This window comes from Passer domesticus, chromosome 2, assembly GCF_036417665.1.
Source record: "Passer domesticus isolate bPasDom1 chromosome 2, bPasDom1.hap1, whole genome shotgun sequence".
Classification (NCBI taxonomy): Eukaryota; Metazoa; Chordata; class Aves; order Passeriformes; family Passeridae; genus Passer; species Passer domesticus.
Window position 1 is genome coordinate 4,003,057 of NC_087475.1, and position 17,500 is coordinate 4,020,556.

The 17,500-nt window shown below is 39.9% G+C and overlaps 2 protein-coding genes across 13 annotated transcripts in view; one reads left to right on the plus strand and one right to left on the minus strand.

Annotated features, from left to right (window-relative positions):
- Nucleotides 1-3,395, minus strand: part of SH3BGR (SH3 domain binding glutamate rich protein) — a 27,760-nt gene extending 24,365 nt beyond the window's left edge. The window contains exon 1 of one of the 7 annotated variants that reach the window (XR_010354577.1): nucleotides 2,846-3,326. Coding sequence is in view for 5 of the 7 variants with exons in the window: in XM_064406203.1 (XP_064262273.1) it covers nucleotides 2,846-2,926 (81 nt within the window). In the remaining 2 variants the exon portion in view is untranslated. Of the gene's footprint in view, nucleotides 1-923; nucleotides 1,999-2,321; nucleotides 2,802-2,845; nucleotides 3,327-3,357 lie in introns of those variants that run through there. The other 6 variants (XM_064406199.1, XM_064406203.1, XM_064406218.1 and 3 more) reach the window with 6 other exon arrangements.
- On the plus strand, nucleotides 2,825-17,499 carry LCA5L (lebercilin LCA5 like). 6 transcript variants are annotated; one of them, XM_064406178.1, is made up of 8 exons: nucleotides 2,825-2,970; nucleotides 5,473-5,684; nucleotides 8,277-8,788; nucleotides 9,762-9,899; nucleotides 11,522-11,615; nucleotides 13,780-13,883; nucleotides 14,168-14,288; nucleotides 15,809-17,499. In XM_064406178.1, the coding sequence occupies exons 2-8, from the start codon at nucleotides 5,522-5,524 to the stop codon at nucleotides 16,435-16,437; spliced, it is 1,761 nt and encodes a 586-aa protein (XP_064262248.1). In that variant the 5' UTR covers nucleotides 2,825-2,970; nucleotides 5,473-5,521; the 3' UTR covers nucleotides 16,438-17,499. The 6 variants fall into 6 exon arrangements, with proteins under 6 accessions (XP_064262248.1, XP_064262225.1, XP_064262218.1 ...); XM_064406155.1 differs by lacking the exon at nucleotides 2,825-2,970 and adding an exon at nucleotides 3,008-3,116; XM_064406148.1 differs by lacking the exon at nucleotides 2,825-2,970 and adding an exon at nucleotides 3,206-3,343.
- Nucleotide 17,500: the final 1 nt, after the last annotated feature.

The following is a 17,500-nucleotide window of genomic DNA, read 5'->3' on the forward strand; positions in this document are numbered from 1 at the left end:
TCAGGGAGATAGAGATGTAGTTAGAGCTCTGTGTGAGCACCAGCCTGTTTGCTTAGCCGTGTCACTGGGAGGGAGGGAGTGCCAAAGAAAACTGCAACCTGAGCTCATCTGGGAACTGGATATAAAAGGAAACAGTCCTTTCCCGGTTCCCACCTCCCACGCACTTCCAACCTCCCTACTATTCACATGCCCTTCCCTTCAGCTGATACTCTCTGCTGACAGCCACAGCAGTAGATCTCAATGCTAAAAATCATCAGTGTAGCATTTCAACAGACACACACACCAAAAAAAAAAACCCCAACAAAAAAACCCAACCAAACACCAACAAACAAAACCTCAAAACCCCAAACAAACAAAAACACAAACAAACAAAACCAAAGAAAACCAAACCAAAAAGAAAACACCAAGTAAACAAAAAAACCTCCCAAAACCCAGGAAAAGGAAGGAGCTTTGGAAAGAAGTTTTTCTGTCTAACTTTCTCCAGCTCCAGGTTCTTTTTTAGACAGAGTTCTCCCTTTGAAGGAGCAGTGTCCTAAAGTCTCTTTTAAAAACAAAAATTTTATTTTCTCCTGTAAAGAGTCCAGCATCACTTTTGCACAAATACAATACCCACTGTTTCCTTCTTCAGTTTATACATATTGCAAATAATTTCCCAAACAGCAGTAAATCCATGAAATGACAGGTAATTTAGATGTAACTGCAATACAAGCTCACAGGCAAGCCAGCCTGCACGGGCAGGAATTCTCTACAACTTGAGCAACTTTCAAGAATAAGGTGGTCAGGTCAGAATAAAACTAAGGTTTGTTCCTGCTTAGAATTCCAGTGGGTTTTTCATCACATGCAAGTTCTTTTCTAGCATTTCCTAGGCTAATGCTCCACGCTGATCCCAGCGGTGAGAGGAGGATGTTAAAGGAGTCACCTACCGCTGTGGACCCCGAAGATGTGGCGACAAACACTTTGATCACCATGCTGGAAGTGAATCAGCAGAGCAGCCCTGCTACCCACGAGTCACCACGATCCCCGGAGGAATCCAAATGTTCCCCCTCCCCCCGGCGGTCCCGCAGCTTTGCCCTCTCTCCCTCTCGCCGGGGTCCCGGGTTTTCCCACTCCATTGGCTCTTGGGTATTTTGGGATGAGGATTGGTCAGTAAGAGGAGCCAGAGCAAGAGGTTTGCACCTGCCCCTGGCCTTATTGCGCTAGATTGACAGGCTGGCAGCCCAAAAAAGGCAAGGGAGAGTAGTGCACCAATGAGACAGGGCTGGAGAAATATTTGGGAGAGGGGGAAGGGACAACTGAGAAGGGAGAAGGGACTGGGAGCGGGCAGCTTCGTGCTGGGGGCAATCCCAAAGCTGTCGGGTTGCCTGGGAAAGAGATTTCCCAGATCGCTACAAGGCTTTGGAGTTGTAGCTGGAAATGTGAGGGGAAGGAGAAAGCAAGGGGAGCAAAGATGCAGCAGTAATTATAGCAGAGATCACATTGAAATAAGCCATGGTTACAACCGTGCTCAGCTTTAAAGAATTCCGATCATCATCTACGCTGCAGGGCTCAGGGACTTTCCTGACATAAATGTGTGTCTGACACTGCCTGATACCAATTTGCCAGACCAAAATATATCAGTGCATTTTCTCCTTTTTTGCATCAAAGAAGGTGTAAGAAGAGGTCCAGAATACTCGGCAAAAAATATTCCCATTCTCCTATATTATCCAGGATGCTCTTTTTTTTCCATCTGGTTGTCACCTTCTACCCCAGAAATCACCACAATTCAGTGCCTGCCTGCACGTACTTGCTGAGGGAGGTCTCTGGGTATGAGAGGCATTTGAAGAATGTTAAATGGTCACAGATTATTTTCAAATTTTAAGGGCCAAGTCTGTTTGTGCTGTGGGCAACATGAGCTTAGTAAAGCTGACCCTGTGCCAGAGGTGAAAGTGGACTAGGTTTTAGAAAAACATGTTTCACATGTTAAGATTGAATATAGTAATGTCTGATCCTGAAAACACTTAAAATTATTATAATGCTTTATAATATAAATTATAATTTATATTACAAAGTAATTATAATACTTTAATACTTTATTTCCAGAATTTATTATATAGCACTAAATACACTATTAGATAAAGAGTAAAAATGCTGTTGAGTTTTTAAGAGTAAAAATTTTACTCTTTATAGTTATGAAGAGTAAAAATGCTGTTGAAAGGAAGTGTTTTGTCTCTCTTAAGCAGTATGCAAAGTGGGAAAGTCAGTACTCCATGTATGGAACCGGGATCCTGAAAAACTGCGCTGAAAACTAAAAATAACAGCATGGGTAGTTTACTGTGGCTCACCATCTGTCATTTCTTTTTACTTTTAAGGGGTAACAGGAGGTCCAGCAACAAGCCTATTAGAAGTAAGTATTTTCCTGAAAAAGAACAACAACCATGAAAAAAAGAAACAAGTGAGAAAACACTAATTATTGCCTGAAGTTATTACACATGCTTGTTTCCCAGGAGATTTTGTATGTGAGTATAGTCGGGGAAAAGACTGGCCATTTGGAATAGAATGTTTCCAAATGATTTGGTTTTCTGTGCCCTGAAGAAGTACAACCAAAGGATGAAAAAGTCCTGGGCTTCGCAGCATACTGATCAGCCTTGTGATAATGATGTTAATAATTTATCAGACAATCAGAGAATAAGCTGATTTGGAAGGGATCTACAAGGATCTTCAAGTCCAAATGATGGCCCTGCACAGCACCATCCACAAGAGTCACAAAAGTCAAAGTCAGAGCAGTAAATATCTGCACCACCAAACATCCATGGTCAAATCTGGGACAGAATTGCCAATAAACCCTCACTCCTGTTTGGCTTTGTACCTGAAACACTCTTTGAGCCACACATGGAAATGCCACTCCCAAGGGCTTTGGGTCACAGCTCCCATTGTGTGCAGCCTCCATGGAAAATATGACTTCATTCTGAAGGGATTTTTCCCCTTTTTCAAGTTAAGAATGTTGAGTTTAACGCCAATTTTGGAGCCTGCTGGGTCCGGCCTGTGCGCTCTGAGGGCGCGGCCAGGCCCTGAGGCACCTCCATGGCCAGGGCTCAGCAGAACCCACATCTCAAAATTCCCATTAAAACCCTGGAATGGTACTGAAATATGGGGGTGGAAATACACACACAGGCTCCTCTGTCTGGGGTGAGGGAAGAGGGAGGGAAGAGAGAGGAAAAGGGTGAGACCCCACTGCCAGGGTGCTGCCGCCATTTCCCACAGCAGCAGGGATGGAGGCCGGTGATGGCGGCTGCTGAGGCCGTGAGGGGACAGCACACACTGGGGTGGGAGCAGGGAGAGATTCCCAGGAAGGACACGGCACAAGGTGGGATCCTTCACCTGTGGGAGCCAGGGGGACAGGGAGAACAGAGAGGGGTTAGGGGAGGACATGGGGCTGGGTGTGGGACTGTGTGTCCAGTGGGGACATTGAGGGGGTGCCAGGACATGGGGCTGGGTGTGGGGTTGTGGGACATTGAGGGAGCTGCCAGGACATGGAGCTGGTTTGGAGTTTTGGGACATGGAGGGGGTGCCAGGACATAGAGCTTGGGGTGGGTTTGTTGAACATTGAGGGGGTTCCAGGACATTGGGCCAGGTGTGGAATTTAGGGACACTGAAGGGACTGCCAGGACATGGGGCTGGGTGTGGGGTTGTGGGACATGGAGGGAGTGCCAAGACATAGGCCTGGGTGTGGGATTTTGGGACATTTGGGGGAGCTGCCAGGACATGGAGCTTGATGTGGGACTGTGGGACATGGAGGGGACTGCCAGGACATGGGGCCAGTTTGGAGTTTTGGGACATTGAGGGGACTGCCAGGACATGGGGCCAGTTTGGAGTTTTGGGACATTGAGGGGACTGCCAGGACATGGGGCTGGTTTGGGGTTGTGTGTCCAGGCGGGCACTGACAGGGTGCCAGGACATTTTCATCTTTGACACAGGAATTTGGTTCTAATCATTTTAATTCCTGTACTTTTTCAATATAAATTGTCCTGGAGTTTGTCCATTCCATCCCCTGACTTTTTAATTCCATTGCTATATCTTTCATTTCATATCTCTGTTTCTTCTGCTTCATCTTTGGTTTTCCTGTCTTCTCCTTCTCTATTTTATTTACTTCTCAACAGCTGCTCTGGACTAGCAGATTCAGGCCACACTTCTCATCAAAACAAATTAAAGCAGTAGTTTTAAGTTTCATTTTAGGTAATTTGCTTTAAAGACAATTTGCCTAGATAGTGTTGGCAGTGCCAAATCAAATTTTAACAGAAATACAGGTCTGTGAATCAACCTGGGCTTTGCCTAATGCTCAAAACATGATTTCTCATCTCTTGTGGGTTATTGCACTGCCTCAGATTTAGCAGGACTGTGGCATTCCTCCGAATTCCATGAGGAAAAACTGTCCATGCAAAGGAATTAAGAGTAATGAAACTGTTTTGATTCAACCTAAAATGTTCTGTGCAATCCTGAATTACGTTTTTTAATTTTCTCTGGGAGCTATGTGATTCCCCTCTCCCATTTAAGAAATTTAATTGAAAATGGAATGCCAGCACAAAGCAAAAAAAGCCAACAAAAGGAGTTAGAAGGTTTTAAGAAAATAGTTTCATATTTTGTTAGTGAAGGGGACATGTTAAAACCCATGTGAACTAAAACAACATTTTAACCCTCCTCAAATTTCCTTTCCAGTTGCCATGCTCCTTTTAGACCCCCAAAAGATACAATTATCCTTCTACTGTGTAAGATTCTTTGTTTATAAATTAATTTTAAGGGAGCAAAGATTAATTTCTCTGTGGCTGTGTGGTTGCTATGAGATGAATGTGACATTGCCACCCTCAAAACCCCCTATTAGCAAATATTTGCCTACTTTTCTAATTTTTTTTCTATTTATGCAAGAAATAAAAGTTGAATTATCACTTTGGGTCCTAGCACTTAACCTCTTTTGTCTTTTAATCTCATTTTCAGGTATGTTTAGAACCTAATTCCTTTCCAAAATTGTGGCTCAAGGCAAAACTTGCCTCTCCTCATCTGAAGTGGATTGGAACATAATAAGAAAATTGAATGGACATCAAGCCATAGCCCAAGAAATAGTTTTTACCAGAACTACAGTGCTTAAATAATTGTGCCAGGAGAATAAAGTGATGTGTTCTTGAACTTCCCAGTAGCCTCTGCAAAGAAAAAAAAAATAGGGGGAAGAAAGGGGAAAAAAAAGCATAACAGTTATTCAGAAAAAAACCTAGAAAATTACTTAGAATTATTTATTTTGTGCTAAATACATGCTTTTTACAAGCATATAAAAATAGATTTAGGTTCCTCTCTATCCTCTGCTTAGAGTGTTAATGTGGTAGCTAAGGTGGTTTTTGTGCTGTTTTTAAGGGTTTAGTTAATTTTGTGGTCTGATTTGCTGTCTAGTTCTTGAAAAATGTGATTATTGATATTTTTATGACATGAAATACTGTGAAATCCCAGGTAGGGTGGTGACCTCTTGGAGAAGACACAAGTGAACACTCTCCCAGTGATGATTCCAAGAGCTTTTTCAGTGACTGACCCTGAAAGAGTCAGAGGGGGCAAACCTTCAGAAACACCAGGAACTGAAGAGAGAGAAGCACAGAAAAAGGACAAGACAAGAAAGGAAAGAAAGAAATATGGACAGTGTCTCTATGCCCAAGGTGATAAAAAAGGTAAATTTGTTTTCTGGTAGTATGAGACATTTCTAGTAGTAGTATGAGACTCTCTATAGAAATATCATTGTTCCCTTTCTTTGGCTTTTTTTTTTTTTTTTATAATTAGCAAGACAAGGACAACAGTTTTTCAGTGAAAGGAGGATTGGTAAAATAAATATAATATAATAATATATATTTCATGCTTATATTGTATATATAATCTATAATCTATAATCTATAATCAAATAAATATATATTATATTGTGTATAATAGTATATATAATATATCTAATGTATAACAATTATATTTATAAAGATAATATATAATATAATTTTATTCAAATATATATTATATATATTATATAGTATATATTAGATTATATATTATATATTAGATTATATATGCATATATATCTATATATTTTATATATTAAATTTTATATGCATCTTTTTATATATTAAATCTTCTGTATTACATTTAAATATTAATTATTTAAATTTATAAATTAAATAATATATTATTTAACATAAAATATGTATTTTATATATTAAATATATATAATAAATTCTATTTCAAACACCAGTAAGGGGAGGGAAGAGAAAGAGAGATTCCCTGCTGTGTTTTCCCACAATACTCAGTGATCCAAAGGGAGAATCCCCCGGGATGTGGGAGCCCTTGGCAATCCTCATTCCTCAGCTTTAACCCAAGGACCTGACAGTGGCTCTGCCACATTTTGGTGTCTAACCATGAGTCTGAAAAAGCCTTTCTTAATGAAAATGGGTAAAAATGATACACAAAATGTCGGTTTTGACCAGAAAACAGCCATTTTATGGCCAGCTGGGTCGTGGTGTATCCTGTGAAATGAATTTGTGCCTCAGTGGAATGAGCAGAGAGAAGGAAGATGTAAATGTACATGGAACTTATGCCGCTGTTAACAGTCAGGAATCTCTCCATGTCTGCATCTTTTCCCATCTCGTCCCATCCTTTCTTAAATCCTTAAATCCTACCAGGCCACATCACAAAAATGAGTGGAAAACCAGCAACCCTTTTCCTGCTGAGCTTCAAAATTTCATCTTGACTTACCAAAGCTACAAGATAAAAATCAATTGAAAAAAAGCCAGAAGAACCACTAGTTGTCTCTGTTATAATCTCTGTTATTATATGCTGCTTTCGAGAAGTTATACTGGCATGAAAGTAGCAGATCAGAAAAAATAATGACATTTTTTATATCTAGTTAGCAAAAAATCATTATTGACCTCTACCTGTGATGGGTAATTTCTTATATATAATTGTAGATGTTATATCTCATTTGGATAAGGTGTTTCTTTTTGCTTGTCCATTACTACTGGAAATGAAATAAATTTTACAGTACTTCTGACAGCTTTTGCAGAAAGGTATTTGCCCTTTTCTTCCATCCTCTCAGTCCTTTCTGGCAAAATAAAATAGTAAGATAATGTAATTTTACAAATACTTGTGTGACAATATTTCTGGTCTTATTGTAGTTTTCCTGCAGTTGAATTGTGTTGCAAAAAAATATTGGATTCAACAGAAATTCTTGGAAAGATCTGTTTTTTTATTCTGGTGGGTTTTTTTTTCAAGTCAGGACCTTGTCTGTGTTACCCATAAAATATGAGGTGATCTATAAATTATAATAAACTTTTTAGCAAAATACTGCCTGAAATGCCATGAATATATGCCTGAAAAAGGGGAACACACTCAGATTTACAGTCTTGAGTGTTTTTTAATTCTTAGTCTGCTTCAGGAAAAGCAAATGAGAGTAATTCAGCCAGGATCCTGGCCATAAGGAGAGGCAAACGGCAGCAACACACTGAGAAGCAGCCCATTAATATATTTTTAATTGCTGTTTAGAAACCACATAGACAACTGCACACCTGTTCTGTGCAATGAGCATTTAAGGTTTATTTTTAAATGTAGTTTAATTCAAAGCTGACTGGAAAGCTGTAGAAAACTGGTTAGAAATCCCAGCTGCAGGGATTTCAACCATGTGCTGACGGGAGCATGTTGGTTTTTCAGTTCTGGCAGACCTGTAAATTACTCTGTTGTTTTTTGTTTGGCTGTTTTTATTTTTTATCATGCACCTATTCAATGTGTAGATCCTGATGGGTTGAGTTGGGTTCATCACATTGTGGCTATGTTAGTGAAGTGCATGATTTACATGAAAAAAACTGATTTCCATGGATTGAAAATTGATTTCCATTCATTTATTTCCATTTTTTTCTATTGGCTGCTAGCCGTGGTCTGCTGCAGAGACAGAAAGACACAGAGATATAAAATATTTTATGCATTTATCTGTGAATCATTTGAATCACACAACCCTAGAATAATTTGGGGTGGAAAGGACTTTAAAGATCATCTTGTTCCACCCCCTGCCATGGGCAGGGAACCTTCCCCTAGACCAAGCTTCTCGTTGAACATCAGAGTTTTGGGGTATTTTGTGAAGAAACCACAATTCTGTAGTTGGATGAGCAGTTTAGGAGTGGTAGTTAATTAGTAGTAGGAGTTTGTGTGAGCAGAAAAAGCAAATGCTGATTGATTTGTCTCCAATAATTTCTGTCTCTCAATGCCCATTGCCTCTGATCTGAACGCAGGAGTGAAGAAATGGCCAGCTGCAAACGCCTCCAATCTGAACTCCTTTTCACCCCTGCAGAGCGGGGTGGTTTACCAGGACAAAAACGCCACGGCCCAGCGAATATCCTCAGCCAGGATCCACAAAATCAAAGAGCTGAAGAACGAAATATTCGACTTGCAAAGGAAAATCGAGACGTCGAGCTTCGAGAACCTGGCTTTGAAAGAGCTGAAGCGGCGGCACGCCAGGGCCATCGACAGGTACAGCAGCGCAGAGAGCCACCTGCAGGAGCTGCTGGCAGGGCACCGCAGCGACATGAGGGACCTCAGGAACCTCCTCAAAATGTCCCAGGAGGCCGAGAAAAACACAGCCAGGGAGCTGAAAAAAGTTGAAGCGGAGCTGAGGAGAACTAAAGGTGACCTGAAGGCTCTGGCCGTGCTGTCAGAAGACAAAGCTCTGGCGGAGAAGGAGGAACTTAATCGCAGGTTGTCAGTCCTTAATGAAACATTGGAAGCAAAGGATGAGAGGATACAGGTAATGCCTGCAAATTATTGTATTTGTAGAATGTGGGATCATGGAATATCCTAAACACAAGCATCATCGAGCAGGAGAGATTTCAGTGCAGGAATAGTGGAAAAGTTTTGGCTGCTTCTTATCAGATAAATGTTCTGATATAATCCTGTAACACTGGATGCTGTTTATCCAGTGCTCTCCTGAGTGTGAGGAAGTTCAAGAGGAGATAATTCATCTCATGTTCCTTTACTCTCACTGACCCTGGCACAAAAAAAGATAGGAACATATTTTTTACTACAAAACTGGAAGAGTGAAATTCCCATGGTCCTCTAGGAATTAATTTGTATTTCCTATGGAGCCTATTATGCACAGAATTAAATAAAGAGTCAGGAAATCATAAGAGAAACTGTAAATATGAACAGCTGAATTCAGAATGTCTTTTAAAAACTTTCTGTTTCTAGGAGTGAGGAGCTATAAAATCACACAGGGTTGGGTGTCCACCTGATACTTTTAGGAACTGGAATTTCACTGCATGGCCCTGGGTTCTGAAGATAAAGAACCCAATAAATCACCCAATTTACATTTACACTAGGCCTCCTTATTCTGCTACAGTTCATAGGTCTCTGTGAATAGAAAGCCTTAACATTTCTCAAAGATAGTTGTATTAATTAATCCATCAGAAAGGTAATGTACAGCCTTATTTTTATGATTGAATGCCATAACCTTTTCTTTTGTTTGGTGAAAATAGGTGAAAACCATTTTTTTTCTTACTTTAAAATTAGTTTTTCAGATACTTCAGTACAGTTTCATGTATTATTTACAAAATAATTTATAATATTATTTATATTACTATAATGGGAAGATGATAACTGTTATTATATATAATTATGAGCTTAAATTTCCTTATATTAGCACACTTTTATTTTAAATCATTGAAGAACTGAAGTTTTCCAGCTGTCACACTGAGAATGGTAAAATCTGTCCCTTTTTTAAGAGTCTGGAAATGCAGCTGAAGCTGAACAGCAGCACCTTTAGTCGTCGGCTGGCGAGTCAGAGTAAAAAACTCCTGGAAGCTACAATGACCACAAAAAACTTGCTAATGGAAATTAACATTGTTCACCAAAAAATTAAGGTATTCCACATTTTATCCAGGTTTCTGTCTCTACAGGAAAATTAAAGTATTTAATGTTACCTATTCCTTTTGCTTCTTTTGCAATATTTACTAATCGAATTGGGTTTCCTGCTTGAGTCTATAATCTGCTAAAAAAGCCAGAAATGTAAAATTCTGGCAGTATTGGGGGGGCTATTCGTTAGAAGCAGGTCAATAATGAATTGAAACAGAGATTAATGCATCAGAAATTTAACCAAAATCCACAATTTGGCCAATATGTCACCATTTTGCCAGATTGGAGTCAGATACATTCATCTACTCACTTTAAATTAGCTTCCTCACAGAATGAGCCAAATATTACAACCTGCAAAACTAGAGTTTAACAAGAAGAGCTGTGGAGATGTTTCAAGAGTTTGCTTAAATTCCAGTTTCATTTTTAGACAAATGGTTTTGAGATAAATAGGTCCAGTTCAGCACTTTTTGTAATGCTTGTAAATCAAGCATACAGGAAAACTAAATTGATTTAAAGCCAAAACTGCCAGGACTGGGATGCCACATGAGCTGTAATGAAGAAAACCTTTACACATTCCAGAAAACCTGGAATCCTTTGTGGCTTTTTCATGATTGTGTTTGTAGCACAGTTAAAATACACTTATTTCTATATTTCTGTGTCAAGGTGATCCCATTGGGGAGCTTTCTCCTCCTAAATGGAATCAAATATCTGTGCAAGATGATGTTAAGGGGAGTTTTCCCAGACTGTGAAGGGCAGGACAGACAGTTCCTGAGGGTTCATGGAGGGTGGGATTTCTGCACAGGGGTGTTGTTTATCCCTCTTCCCTGTAGCAGATGCAGAAGTTTCCTCCTGGTACTTGGCAGGGCTTTTTTCCCTCTCAGAGTCTGATCTCCTCCTGGATATGCAGATCTGGGAACATTATAATCTCAGGAACACTAACAGAAAACTGTCCCAAAATGCAAATTATTCCAAATTATTCTCACCTTAACTCTTCTCTAAAATAGTTCTGTTTCATCTCTTTTCTACACAGTTTTCTGTGTGTCCAGGTCTCTGAATTTTCTGTTTGGATCCACAAAATCCACAAAATATTGATTTATCACAAAGAAGACCATACATGATTATCAACCTTATTTCTGTGCCAGAACAGAGTTTATTCTTACAAATTCATAGTTTTATGCACCTGTCTTATTCCAGGCCATTCCACTTCCAGGATAACTTGTAATTTTCCCAAATAAATGAAGCTTCTCTTTTTTTCCCACTGAAAGCTGGAGTGGTTGGATTGTAACTGAGATCTGTCTTCTGTGTTTAAGGAAGATTTCATTAAAGAAAGAGGAATCTTGCTCAATAAATATCAAAATGTTCCTCAGGAGTTCATGTCACCATCAGAGCAACAGGTTGTGAACAACTGAGCATAAGGGCACTGAGTAAATTAATTTTTTTTTAAATAAACAAAAAAGAGGAAGTAAAGGCAAAAAATATTTTGTCTGGAAAAATGTAAATGACAAAGACCATGTGGGTTTGGCAAAAGAAAAAAATCCCTGATGGGTTTCACCCAGCATGGGAAAATTAAGCAGGTGAAAAGTAAATTTTAATGCATATGAGAAACTTAATAGTGTTTATTTCTTCTTAGGAAAAGGATCGGCAACTTTATGTACAGAATATTTATGCAAATCGGATGCCAAAAGCCCTGAGGGACAGAAGTGATTGGCTTCCTAATGACCAAAGTATGTCTGTAACTATCTTCTTCTCTTGATTAATTAAGTGACACTTCCACTCTTTTAGAACTGGGAGGTTTATTCCTAATTAAGTACCAAAATGGTGCTTTTGTGTGGGCTGAAAAGGTGGAAAGGTTCAGGAAGTTTAAAGGTTTGAATGATAGAAAATAACAACATAAATTAAGTTCTACTAAGGGAGAAAGAGCTCTTTAGTAAAGAATATTTATTTCACATGGATGCTCACAGATATTGGGGAGAAATATCTATTCCATGCAGTCTTGGCTACCCAGCATTCCAAGGACAGCTGCCTGGAGTGGGATTCAACTTAAAATTCAGATTAAAACCAACCAGCACTGTTTGAGATCCCAAGTTTGCCTCCACTACACCCAGAATTTGGGATGGAATGAGCTAAACATGGACTTGCCTGGCTGAGGCACCTCTTGAAAGCACTGATCAGGTATTGCTGCTCCTCAAGTGAAGCAGCAATCAGGACTTCCTCCATGTGGGTACCAAAGAGCCCTTAGCAAACCTGTCTGCTGGAAATGCTCCCCCCAGAATTCCTCAAATCATGGCAGCAGTACAAAATCTTATCACACTCAGTTGTTTATTTCTTTCCTCTTCATTGCCTTTGCAAACCCATTAACTCTGCCCAAACCACCAGTGAACTACAGGGAAAAGATTGGTAATTCAAGGTGTAAAATTAAGAAAAACACAAATTCCTTGTTCTCATCCCAAGTCAGACAAGTTTTTTAATAAAACTCTGAATTCCTGTTTTAGTTACACCACATAACTACATTTTTTTAAAATTTTACTCACATATGGCCTTGTATTCAATAGAAATTTAATGTTGCTGTTCAATCATGGTACATGAACCACTGTTATTTCAATTCTTCTTTCCTTTAATCAAGATAAGGGAGCTTCGTTGCAGAGAGACATGATATTTTGTAATGAAAAACTTCCAAGCAAAGTTGCCCGATCCTCTGGAATTTTTAGAAAAATGTTTCATTCTCTGCCAGTAAATGGATTTGGAAACCCAGAGCTGGAACTGCTGACAATTTGTTCTCCTTTTCACTACTGAATTGAATTTTCCTTTAGCAGATTTCTGAAGTGTTGCCTCTCCAGATCATTCTTTTCTAGCTGACATTCACAAAAGTTTTTTTTAGCCAGCAGGAAATTTGGAGCTGGGCTTTTTTAGCGGGGCTGGAGGGAGACTTCCTTAGGTGGCCGGAAAACTGGAAGGGATTTTTTGGATGGAGCCGTGGATGGAGCGCTGCAGGTGGCTGCCGCTCACCTGGGGGGGCAGCGCCCCCTGGTCCCGGTGCCGGGAACGCCCCGCTGCTCCCGGCTGGAAAAGCTCCCGAGAAATTGGGACTGGGAACCCAATTCCTCCCCCATCACCAGAGTCACTCCAGGGCACCAGCTTCCCTTCCACCGCCCAGCTGCCAGCACACGGAGGGCACCGTTTTTATGCGTTTTACCCTTTGATTTCTGAGCTCAAAACTGGGAGTAAGGGTGAGTGTGGATGTGGTAAGATCCTGGTTTTGCTGCTCTGGTGGTAACAAATTTCTCAGCTGCTGTGCTCGTGTCAAAATTATTCCAATAATAAAGGAACAATATACTCATCTTCTCCATCTTATATCCATATTTCTCTGAACATCTCATTCAGTCACTTCCTTGGAGTCTCTTCCAGAGACCTCTGATATTTCAAACAGGGTTAAGCATTCCCCATGAGCTGGGTTCCATAAAGATCCTAATTTAGGAAACTGAACTCTGAGGCTTCATAGCAGACCTCTCAAATTTACACTACAATGGAACCAAGAATTAAGCCCATGTGGGCTCTGAGGCATAGACACACTTGTCTGACTTTACATCTTCTAACTGAAAAAATACTTTGTAGTATTTTTTTTATATATTTATGTATATACTCATATTTAGGATGCACTGATGTACAGATGAAAAGGCTCAGAAATCCAGGTTTGTGTCCGGTTTCAGCATTTATAGATTCAGCAGAACAAATTATTTCTTTTTTAAAGGGCATTAAGATATGAATTTTTAAAAAAGTTAAAATTCTTGGTCACATACCAGTATTGTCAGTTGTCAGAGGTATTTTTTATTTATATCAACAACTTAATTCACAAATTACTGTATTGCTAATGTTTGTCCTATCCAACAGGTCTGAGAGTAGACAGATCAGTACAAGTAGATAAAGAGAGTTTTAGAGAACTGCTGCTGTCCCAGCACCAGGAAACAGAAAAAAATCCAGTCCAACTAAAAAAGGTGGGAAAGATCTGGATCCAAATCCAACCCCCTGTTTAAACTCTCAGCTAAGATGTATCTTATTCCCTAAGTTGCAGTAATGCCTGGATAGCCTGATCCATCATCTAGGATGGGGATTTTGCGTGAGTGTGATTACAGTACAGAAATAATGCTGTGATGCAAAATATAATGTAACAGCAATAGAAATCACTAATCTTTTTGTAATTATTGCACTGATTGTGTTCTTTTAAAAGTCACTAAACAAGCATTCCCTCATTATTTTTACCTTTAATTGCCAATTGTAGGAGAACAGAGAAGATAAGGGTGGAGAGGGTAATGCAAAGGAAGTGTGCTCAGAGGCTCAGGGTAAAAAAGAAAAGCCAGCAAACAAGAAAGTGCCAGAAACTTCAGACAGCACACACAGAAGTAGGTTTAATGTTTCTCTCAGAAATTCACCTGGTCTTTGCAAATTACCAGAAATCCTGGTAATTTATGTGGTTCTGGCAGCCCTTCACTGGCACCTGGCTGACAGGAACGAGTTCCAAATGATGAATGAGGTGTCACTGAAAACAAAGAAATCATCTGGGTTGGAAAATGCTGGTGGTGCTGCACTGACAGCAGAGCTGCTCTGCAGCATGTGGCATCTCCACCCTGCTGTTCTTCCCAAGGCTCAGGGTGGTAAAAATTCAGTGTTCTGTCTGTAACAGGATAATGAACAGTGTTAATCACACTAATCAAACACTGATCCCAAAGCTGGGAATCTTCATCACTGATGTGAACCTATTTCCATGGCTGGAAAAGGGCTGGGAGCAGTTCCTCATTAGTGATCCCTGGAAAGAGATTTTGTGGAAATCTCAGCCACTGTGTTCTCATGGAAAAGTTACATGCAAGGGACTAATCTGTAATCATCTTTATTCTGAAGAAATTCTATAGAACAGAGGAAAGAAAAAGCCCCTGCTGTTCCCTCATTCACGTTTTTCTTTCTAGAAACATTCCTGTTATTTCCTTTAAGGCTTTTAGGAAAAGAAAAGATCTGAGTGCCACCATTCTAAACATGTCACAAGTGGCAGGAGACCTCCAGGTCACACATTTGCCCAGGTGGAACAGGTGATGCCAGGTCACATCCCTGTAACCTGGCATGTGCTAACTCCTGAGGTTTGTACTCTGCCTTTTCAGCCTGCAGCCTTTCCAGAGCACCCCAGACAACCAAAGTCAGCATTTGTCTTTAAAATGCCCTCTTAAAAATTATAGAAAACACAAGTCTTACAATGCTCCTCTGAAAAATCTGTGAAATCTGAGTTTCTCTCACTGATAGCAGACTTTTATTGAAGACTTACTTGGCTTTTTTAGTTCCTGCAACTTCTTATTTCTCCTTTAAGCTTGGATTATGTCTCATTTTGGGGCTACTCTGTGAATCTCTGCAGAGTGCAGGACCATTAGAAGTTGTCCCCTGCACAGTAAATGGCATTTCTGCACACATGTTCCTTTTCCCTCTGAAAAGTGGAGCCCCCTCATTCCCAGGTGAGAGAGTTGCTGTATATTCTGCTCCACACAAGCAACTCTGTTGTGAATTAAGGGAAAGGAAATCCTGCATATCTCTAAGTTCCACTTAAAAGCCAGAATGTGACAACTAAGAGTTCAGATCTCACCTGGTTTCTCTGTTGCATTGTACATGATTTTTCTGGCACTGTATTTAGCTATTACTGTACATAATGGCAGCTAAATCCATTTAACTAAATTCAACACCATGAAAAAAAGTAAAAATAAAGATATGAGCCTGGATTCAGTACTAGAATGATGTCATTTAAATCTTGCCCCATGCTGTTGTATTTATTATAGATGGTATTTGAAATACCATCAATAATAAGAACTGAAGCAGTGAAATAAGGATGTCATACTTGCTCTTTTTAAAACTCCTCATGTTCTTAAACCCTACAATATTTCAGGGGACAAACTACTGATGGAAGAACACAAATTTTCAGAATTTATTAAAGAAATGGAAAAAGAGACAGAGGTTCTTAAACAGGAGTTGAAAACTCTGATGAAGTCTGAACAAAATGCTCAAAGAGAAAAAGAGAACAGTCAAGAGGGAGAGGCAGTGGAAGAAGTTGAAAAAGAAGAGAAAAAACCCTTTGAGCAGCAAAAGAAGAAAGCCAGGAGTGAAGGTCCAAGTCCAAGCAAAGACCCCACTAGGCTGAAAAAGAAATACATCATCTCAGAAGCCACTGAGAATTTGCACCAGGAGCTCCACACTTCAGGTGCCAAAGGCAAAGCAGGATTTGGAAAAAGCTGCCTGGGCAGCCAGGGACAGGCAGGGCAGAGCTGCAGTGACACTGCTGTGCCCAGGGGGAAAATCTCCTTTGGGGCTTATGAACCTTCCTTTGGGCAAACCCCCCTGGGCTGGCAGGACAGTGCCTCTGCAGTGGAACAACCACTTGATGAAGGAGCTCTGTGGGGAGGAATGTTTGCAAGGAGACAGCTCCTGGAGTTCCAGCAGCACAAGGGTGAAGGCAGACAAGTGAGGGGTGCAAGGCAAATCCCAAACTCCATGCCAGGGTCCAGCTCTCCTTGTTAGAACCAGCTCCTGAGTTACTCCACAATTAGTCCTGGTAGTTAAGAACATCAGCTTATCTTTAGAAAGTTTAAACATTCACATAGTTACAAACCAAATGTTTTCCTTCCATTAAATGTTTGTTAAATCTTACAAGCACTGGCAATTGCTTTCCATGATTTTTTCCAAAACAATCCAATCAGTTGTCACAAAAAGCACATTCTGTGCTTGGTGTGTTTCCACAAAAATGTGTTGGATTAAGAATTCCTTATCATTTTTACCTGTTACCAGGTAGAAGTTAGTCCTTGTTTAGGAACTTCCAGGTTTTTGCATTCCCAAGGAGCTGGAATTTGGAAGCTGGGTGGTTGTCATGAGCACCCAGCTTTCATAAGGTTCTCTGCTGGATGAGGACCAACAATGCAACAAAAGAAAACACTTTTTCAGTTCCTTCACTCCCCAAACAGCTTCCAGAATTCACAGATAATAAAAATAATTTGCTCCTACATTGTTTTCACAAGCATTAGAAACCTCTAAAGCCTCATTCTTTCCCACTGTTGGAACTTATCAAAGCAGTTTGCCTGGTAACTTCCCCAGCTGACATCCAGAGATCAATGTGCAAGAGGAAAGCATTGTTTTGGAGAAGTCAGGCATGGCCAGTCCCCAAAAAGCCTCTAAAAATCCTTGTTTAAGGTTATGTAAGCGACGGGAGGAGGATTGTGTTTTGTTCCTCACACTAATTTATTAAATACTTGCTTAATTCGTGTGAAGTTTGGAAAAATTAGGGGCATGCTGTTAATTTTTAAAGGCAGTAGAAGTTTAAAAAATGTTAAAAATTACACTACAAAAGCTTTTAAAGATGATAAAGACATTCAGAGCTAAACCTGTTGCAGCAACATTTCAAATAATTTAAAAATAAATTAGTTGAGTTGATTCAAACAGCATTTCCTTATGCACAAACACAGGGGCTGTTGTTTTGGTGTGGATTTTGGCGAGTTTGGGGTTTGTTTTGCCATTTTGGGTTTGTTTGGGGTTTTTGTGGGTTAACAAAATTGCAGTTAACATTAAAAAAGAGATGAAAAAACCTAAG

Excerpts from the sequence above, each read along its gene's own strand:
- LCA5L (XM_064406178.1), top strand. The coding sequence starts at position 5,522 with ATGATTCCAAGAGCTTTTTCAGTGACTGACCCTGAAAGAGTCAGAGGG. Across the intron at positions 5,685-8,276 it reads TGCCCAAGGTGATAAAAAAG|GAGTGAAGAAATGGCCAGCT; the intron begins GTAAATTTGTTT and ends ATCTGAACGCAG. Across the intron at positions 13,884-14,167 it reads ATCCAGTCCAACTAAAAAAG|GAGAACAGAGAAGATAAGGG; the intron begins GTGGGAAAGATC and ends TGCCAATTGTAG.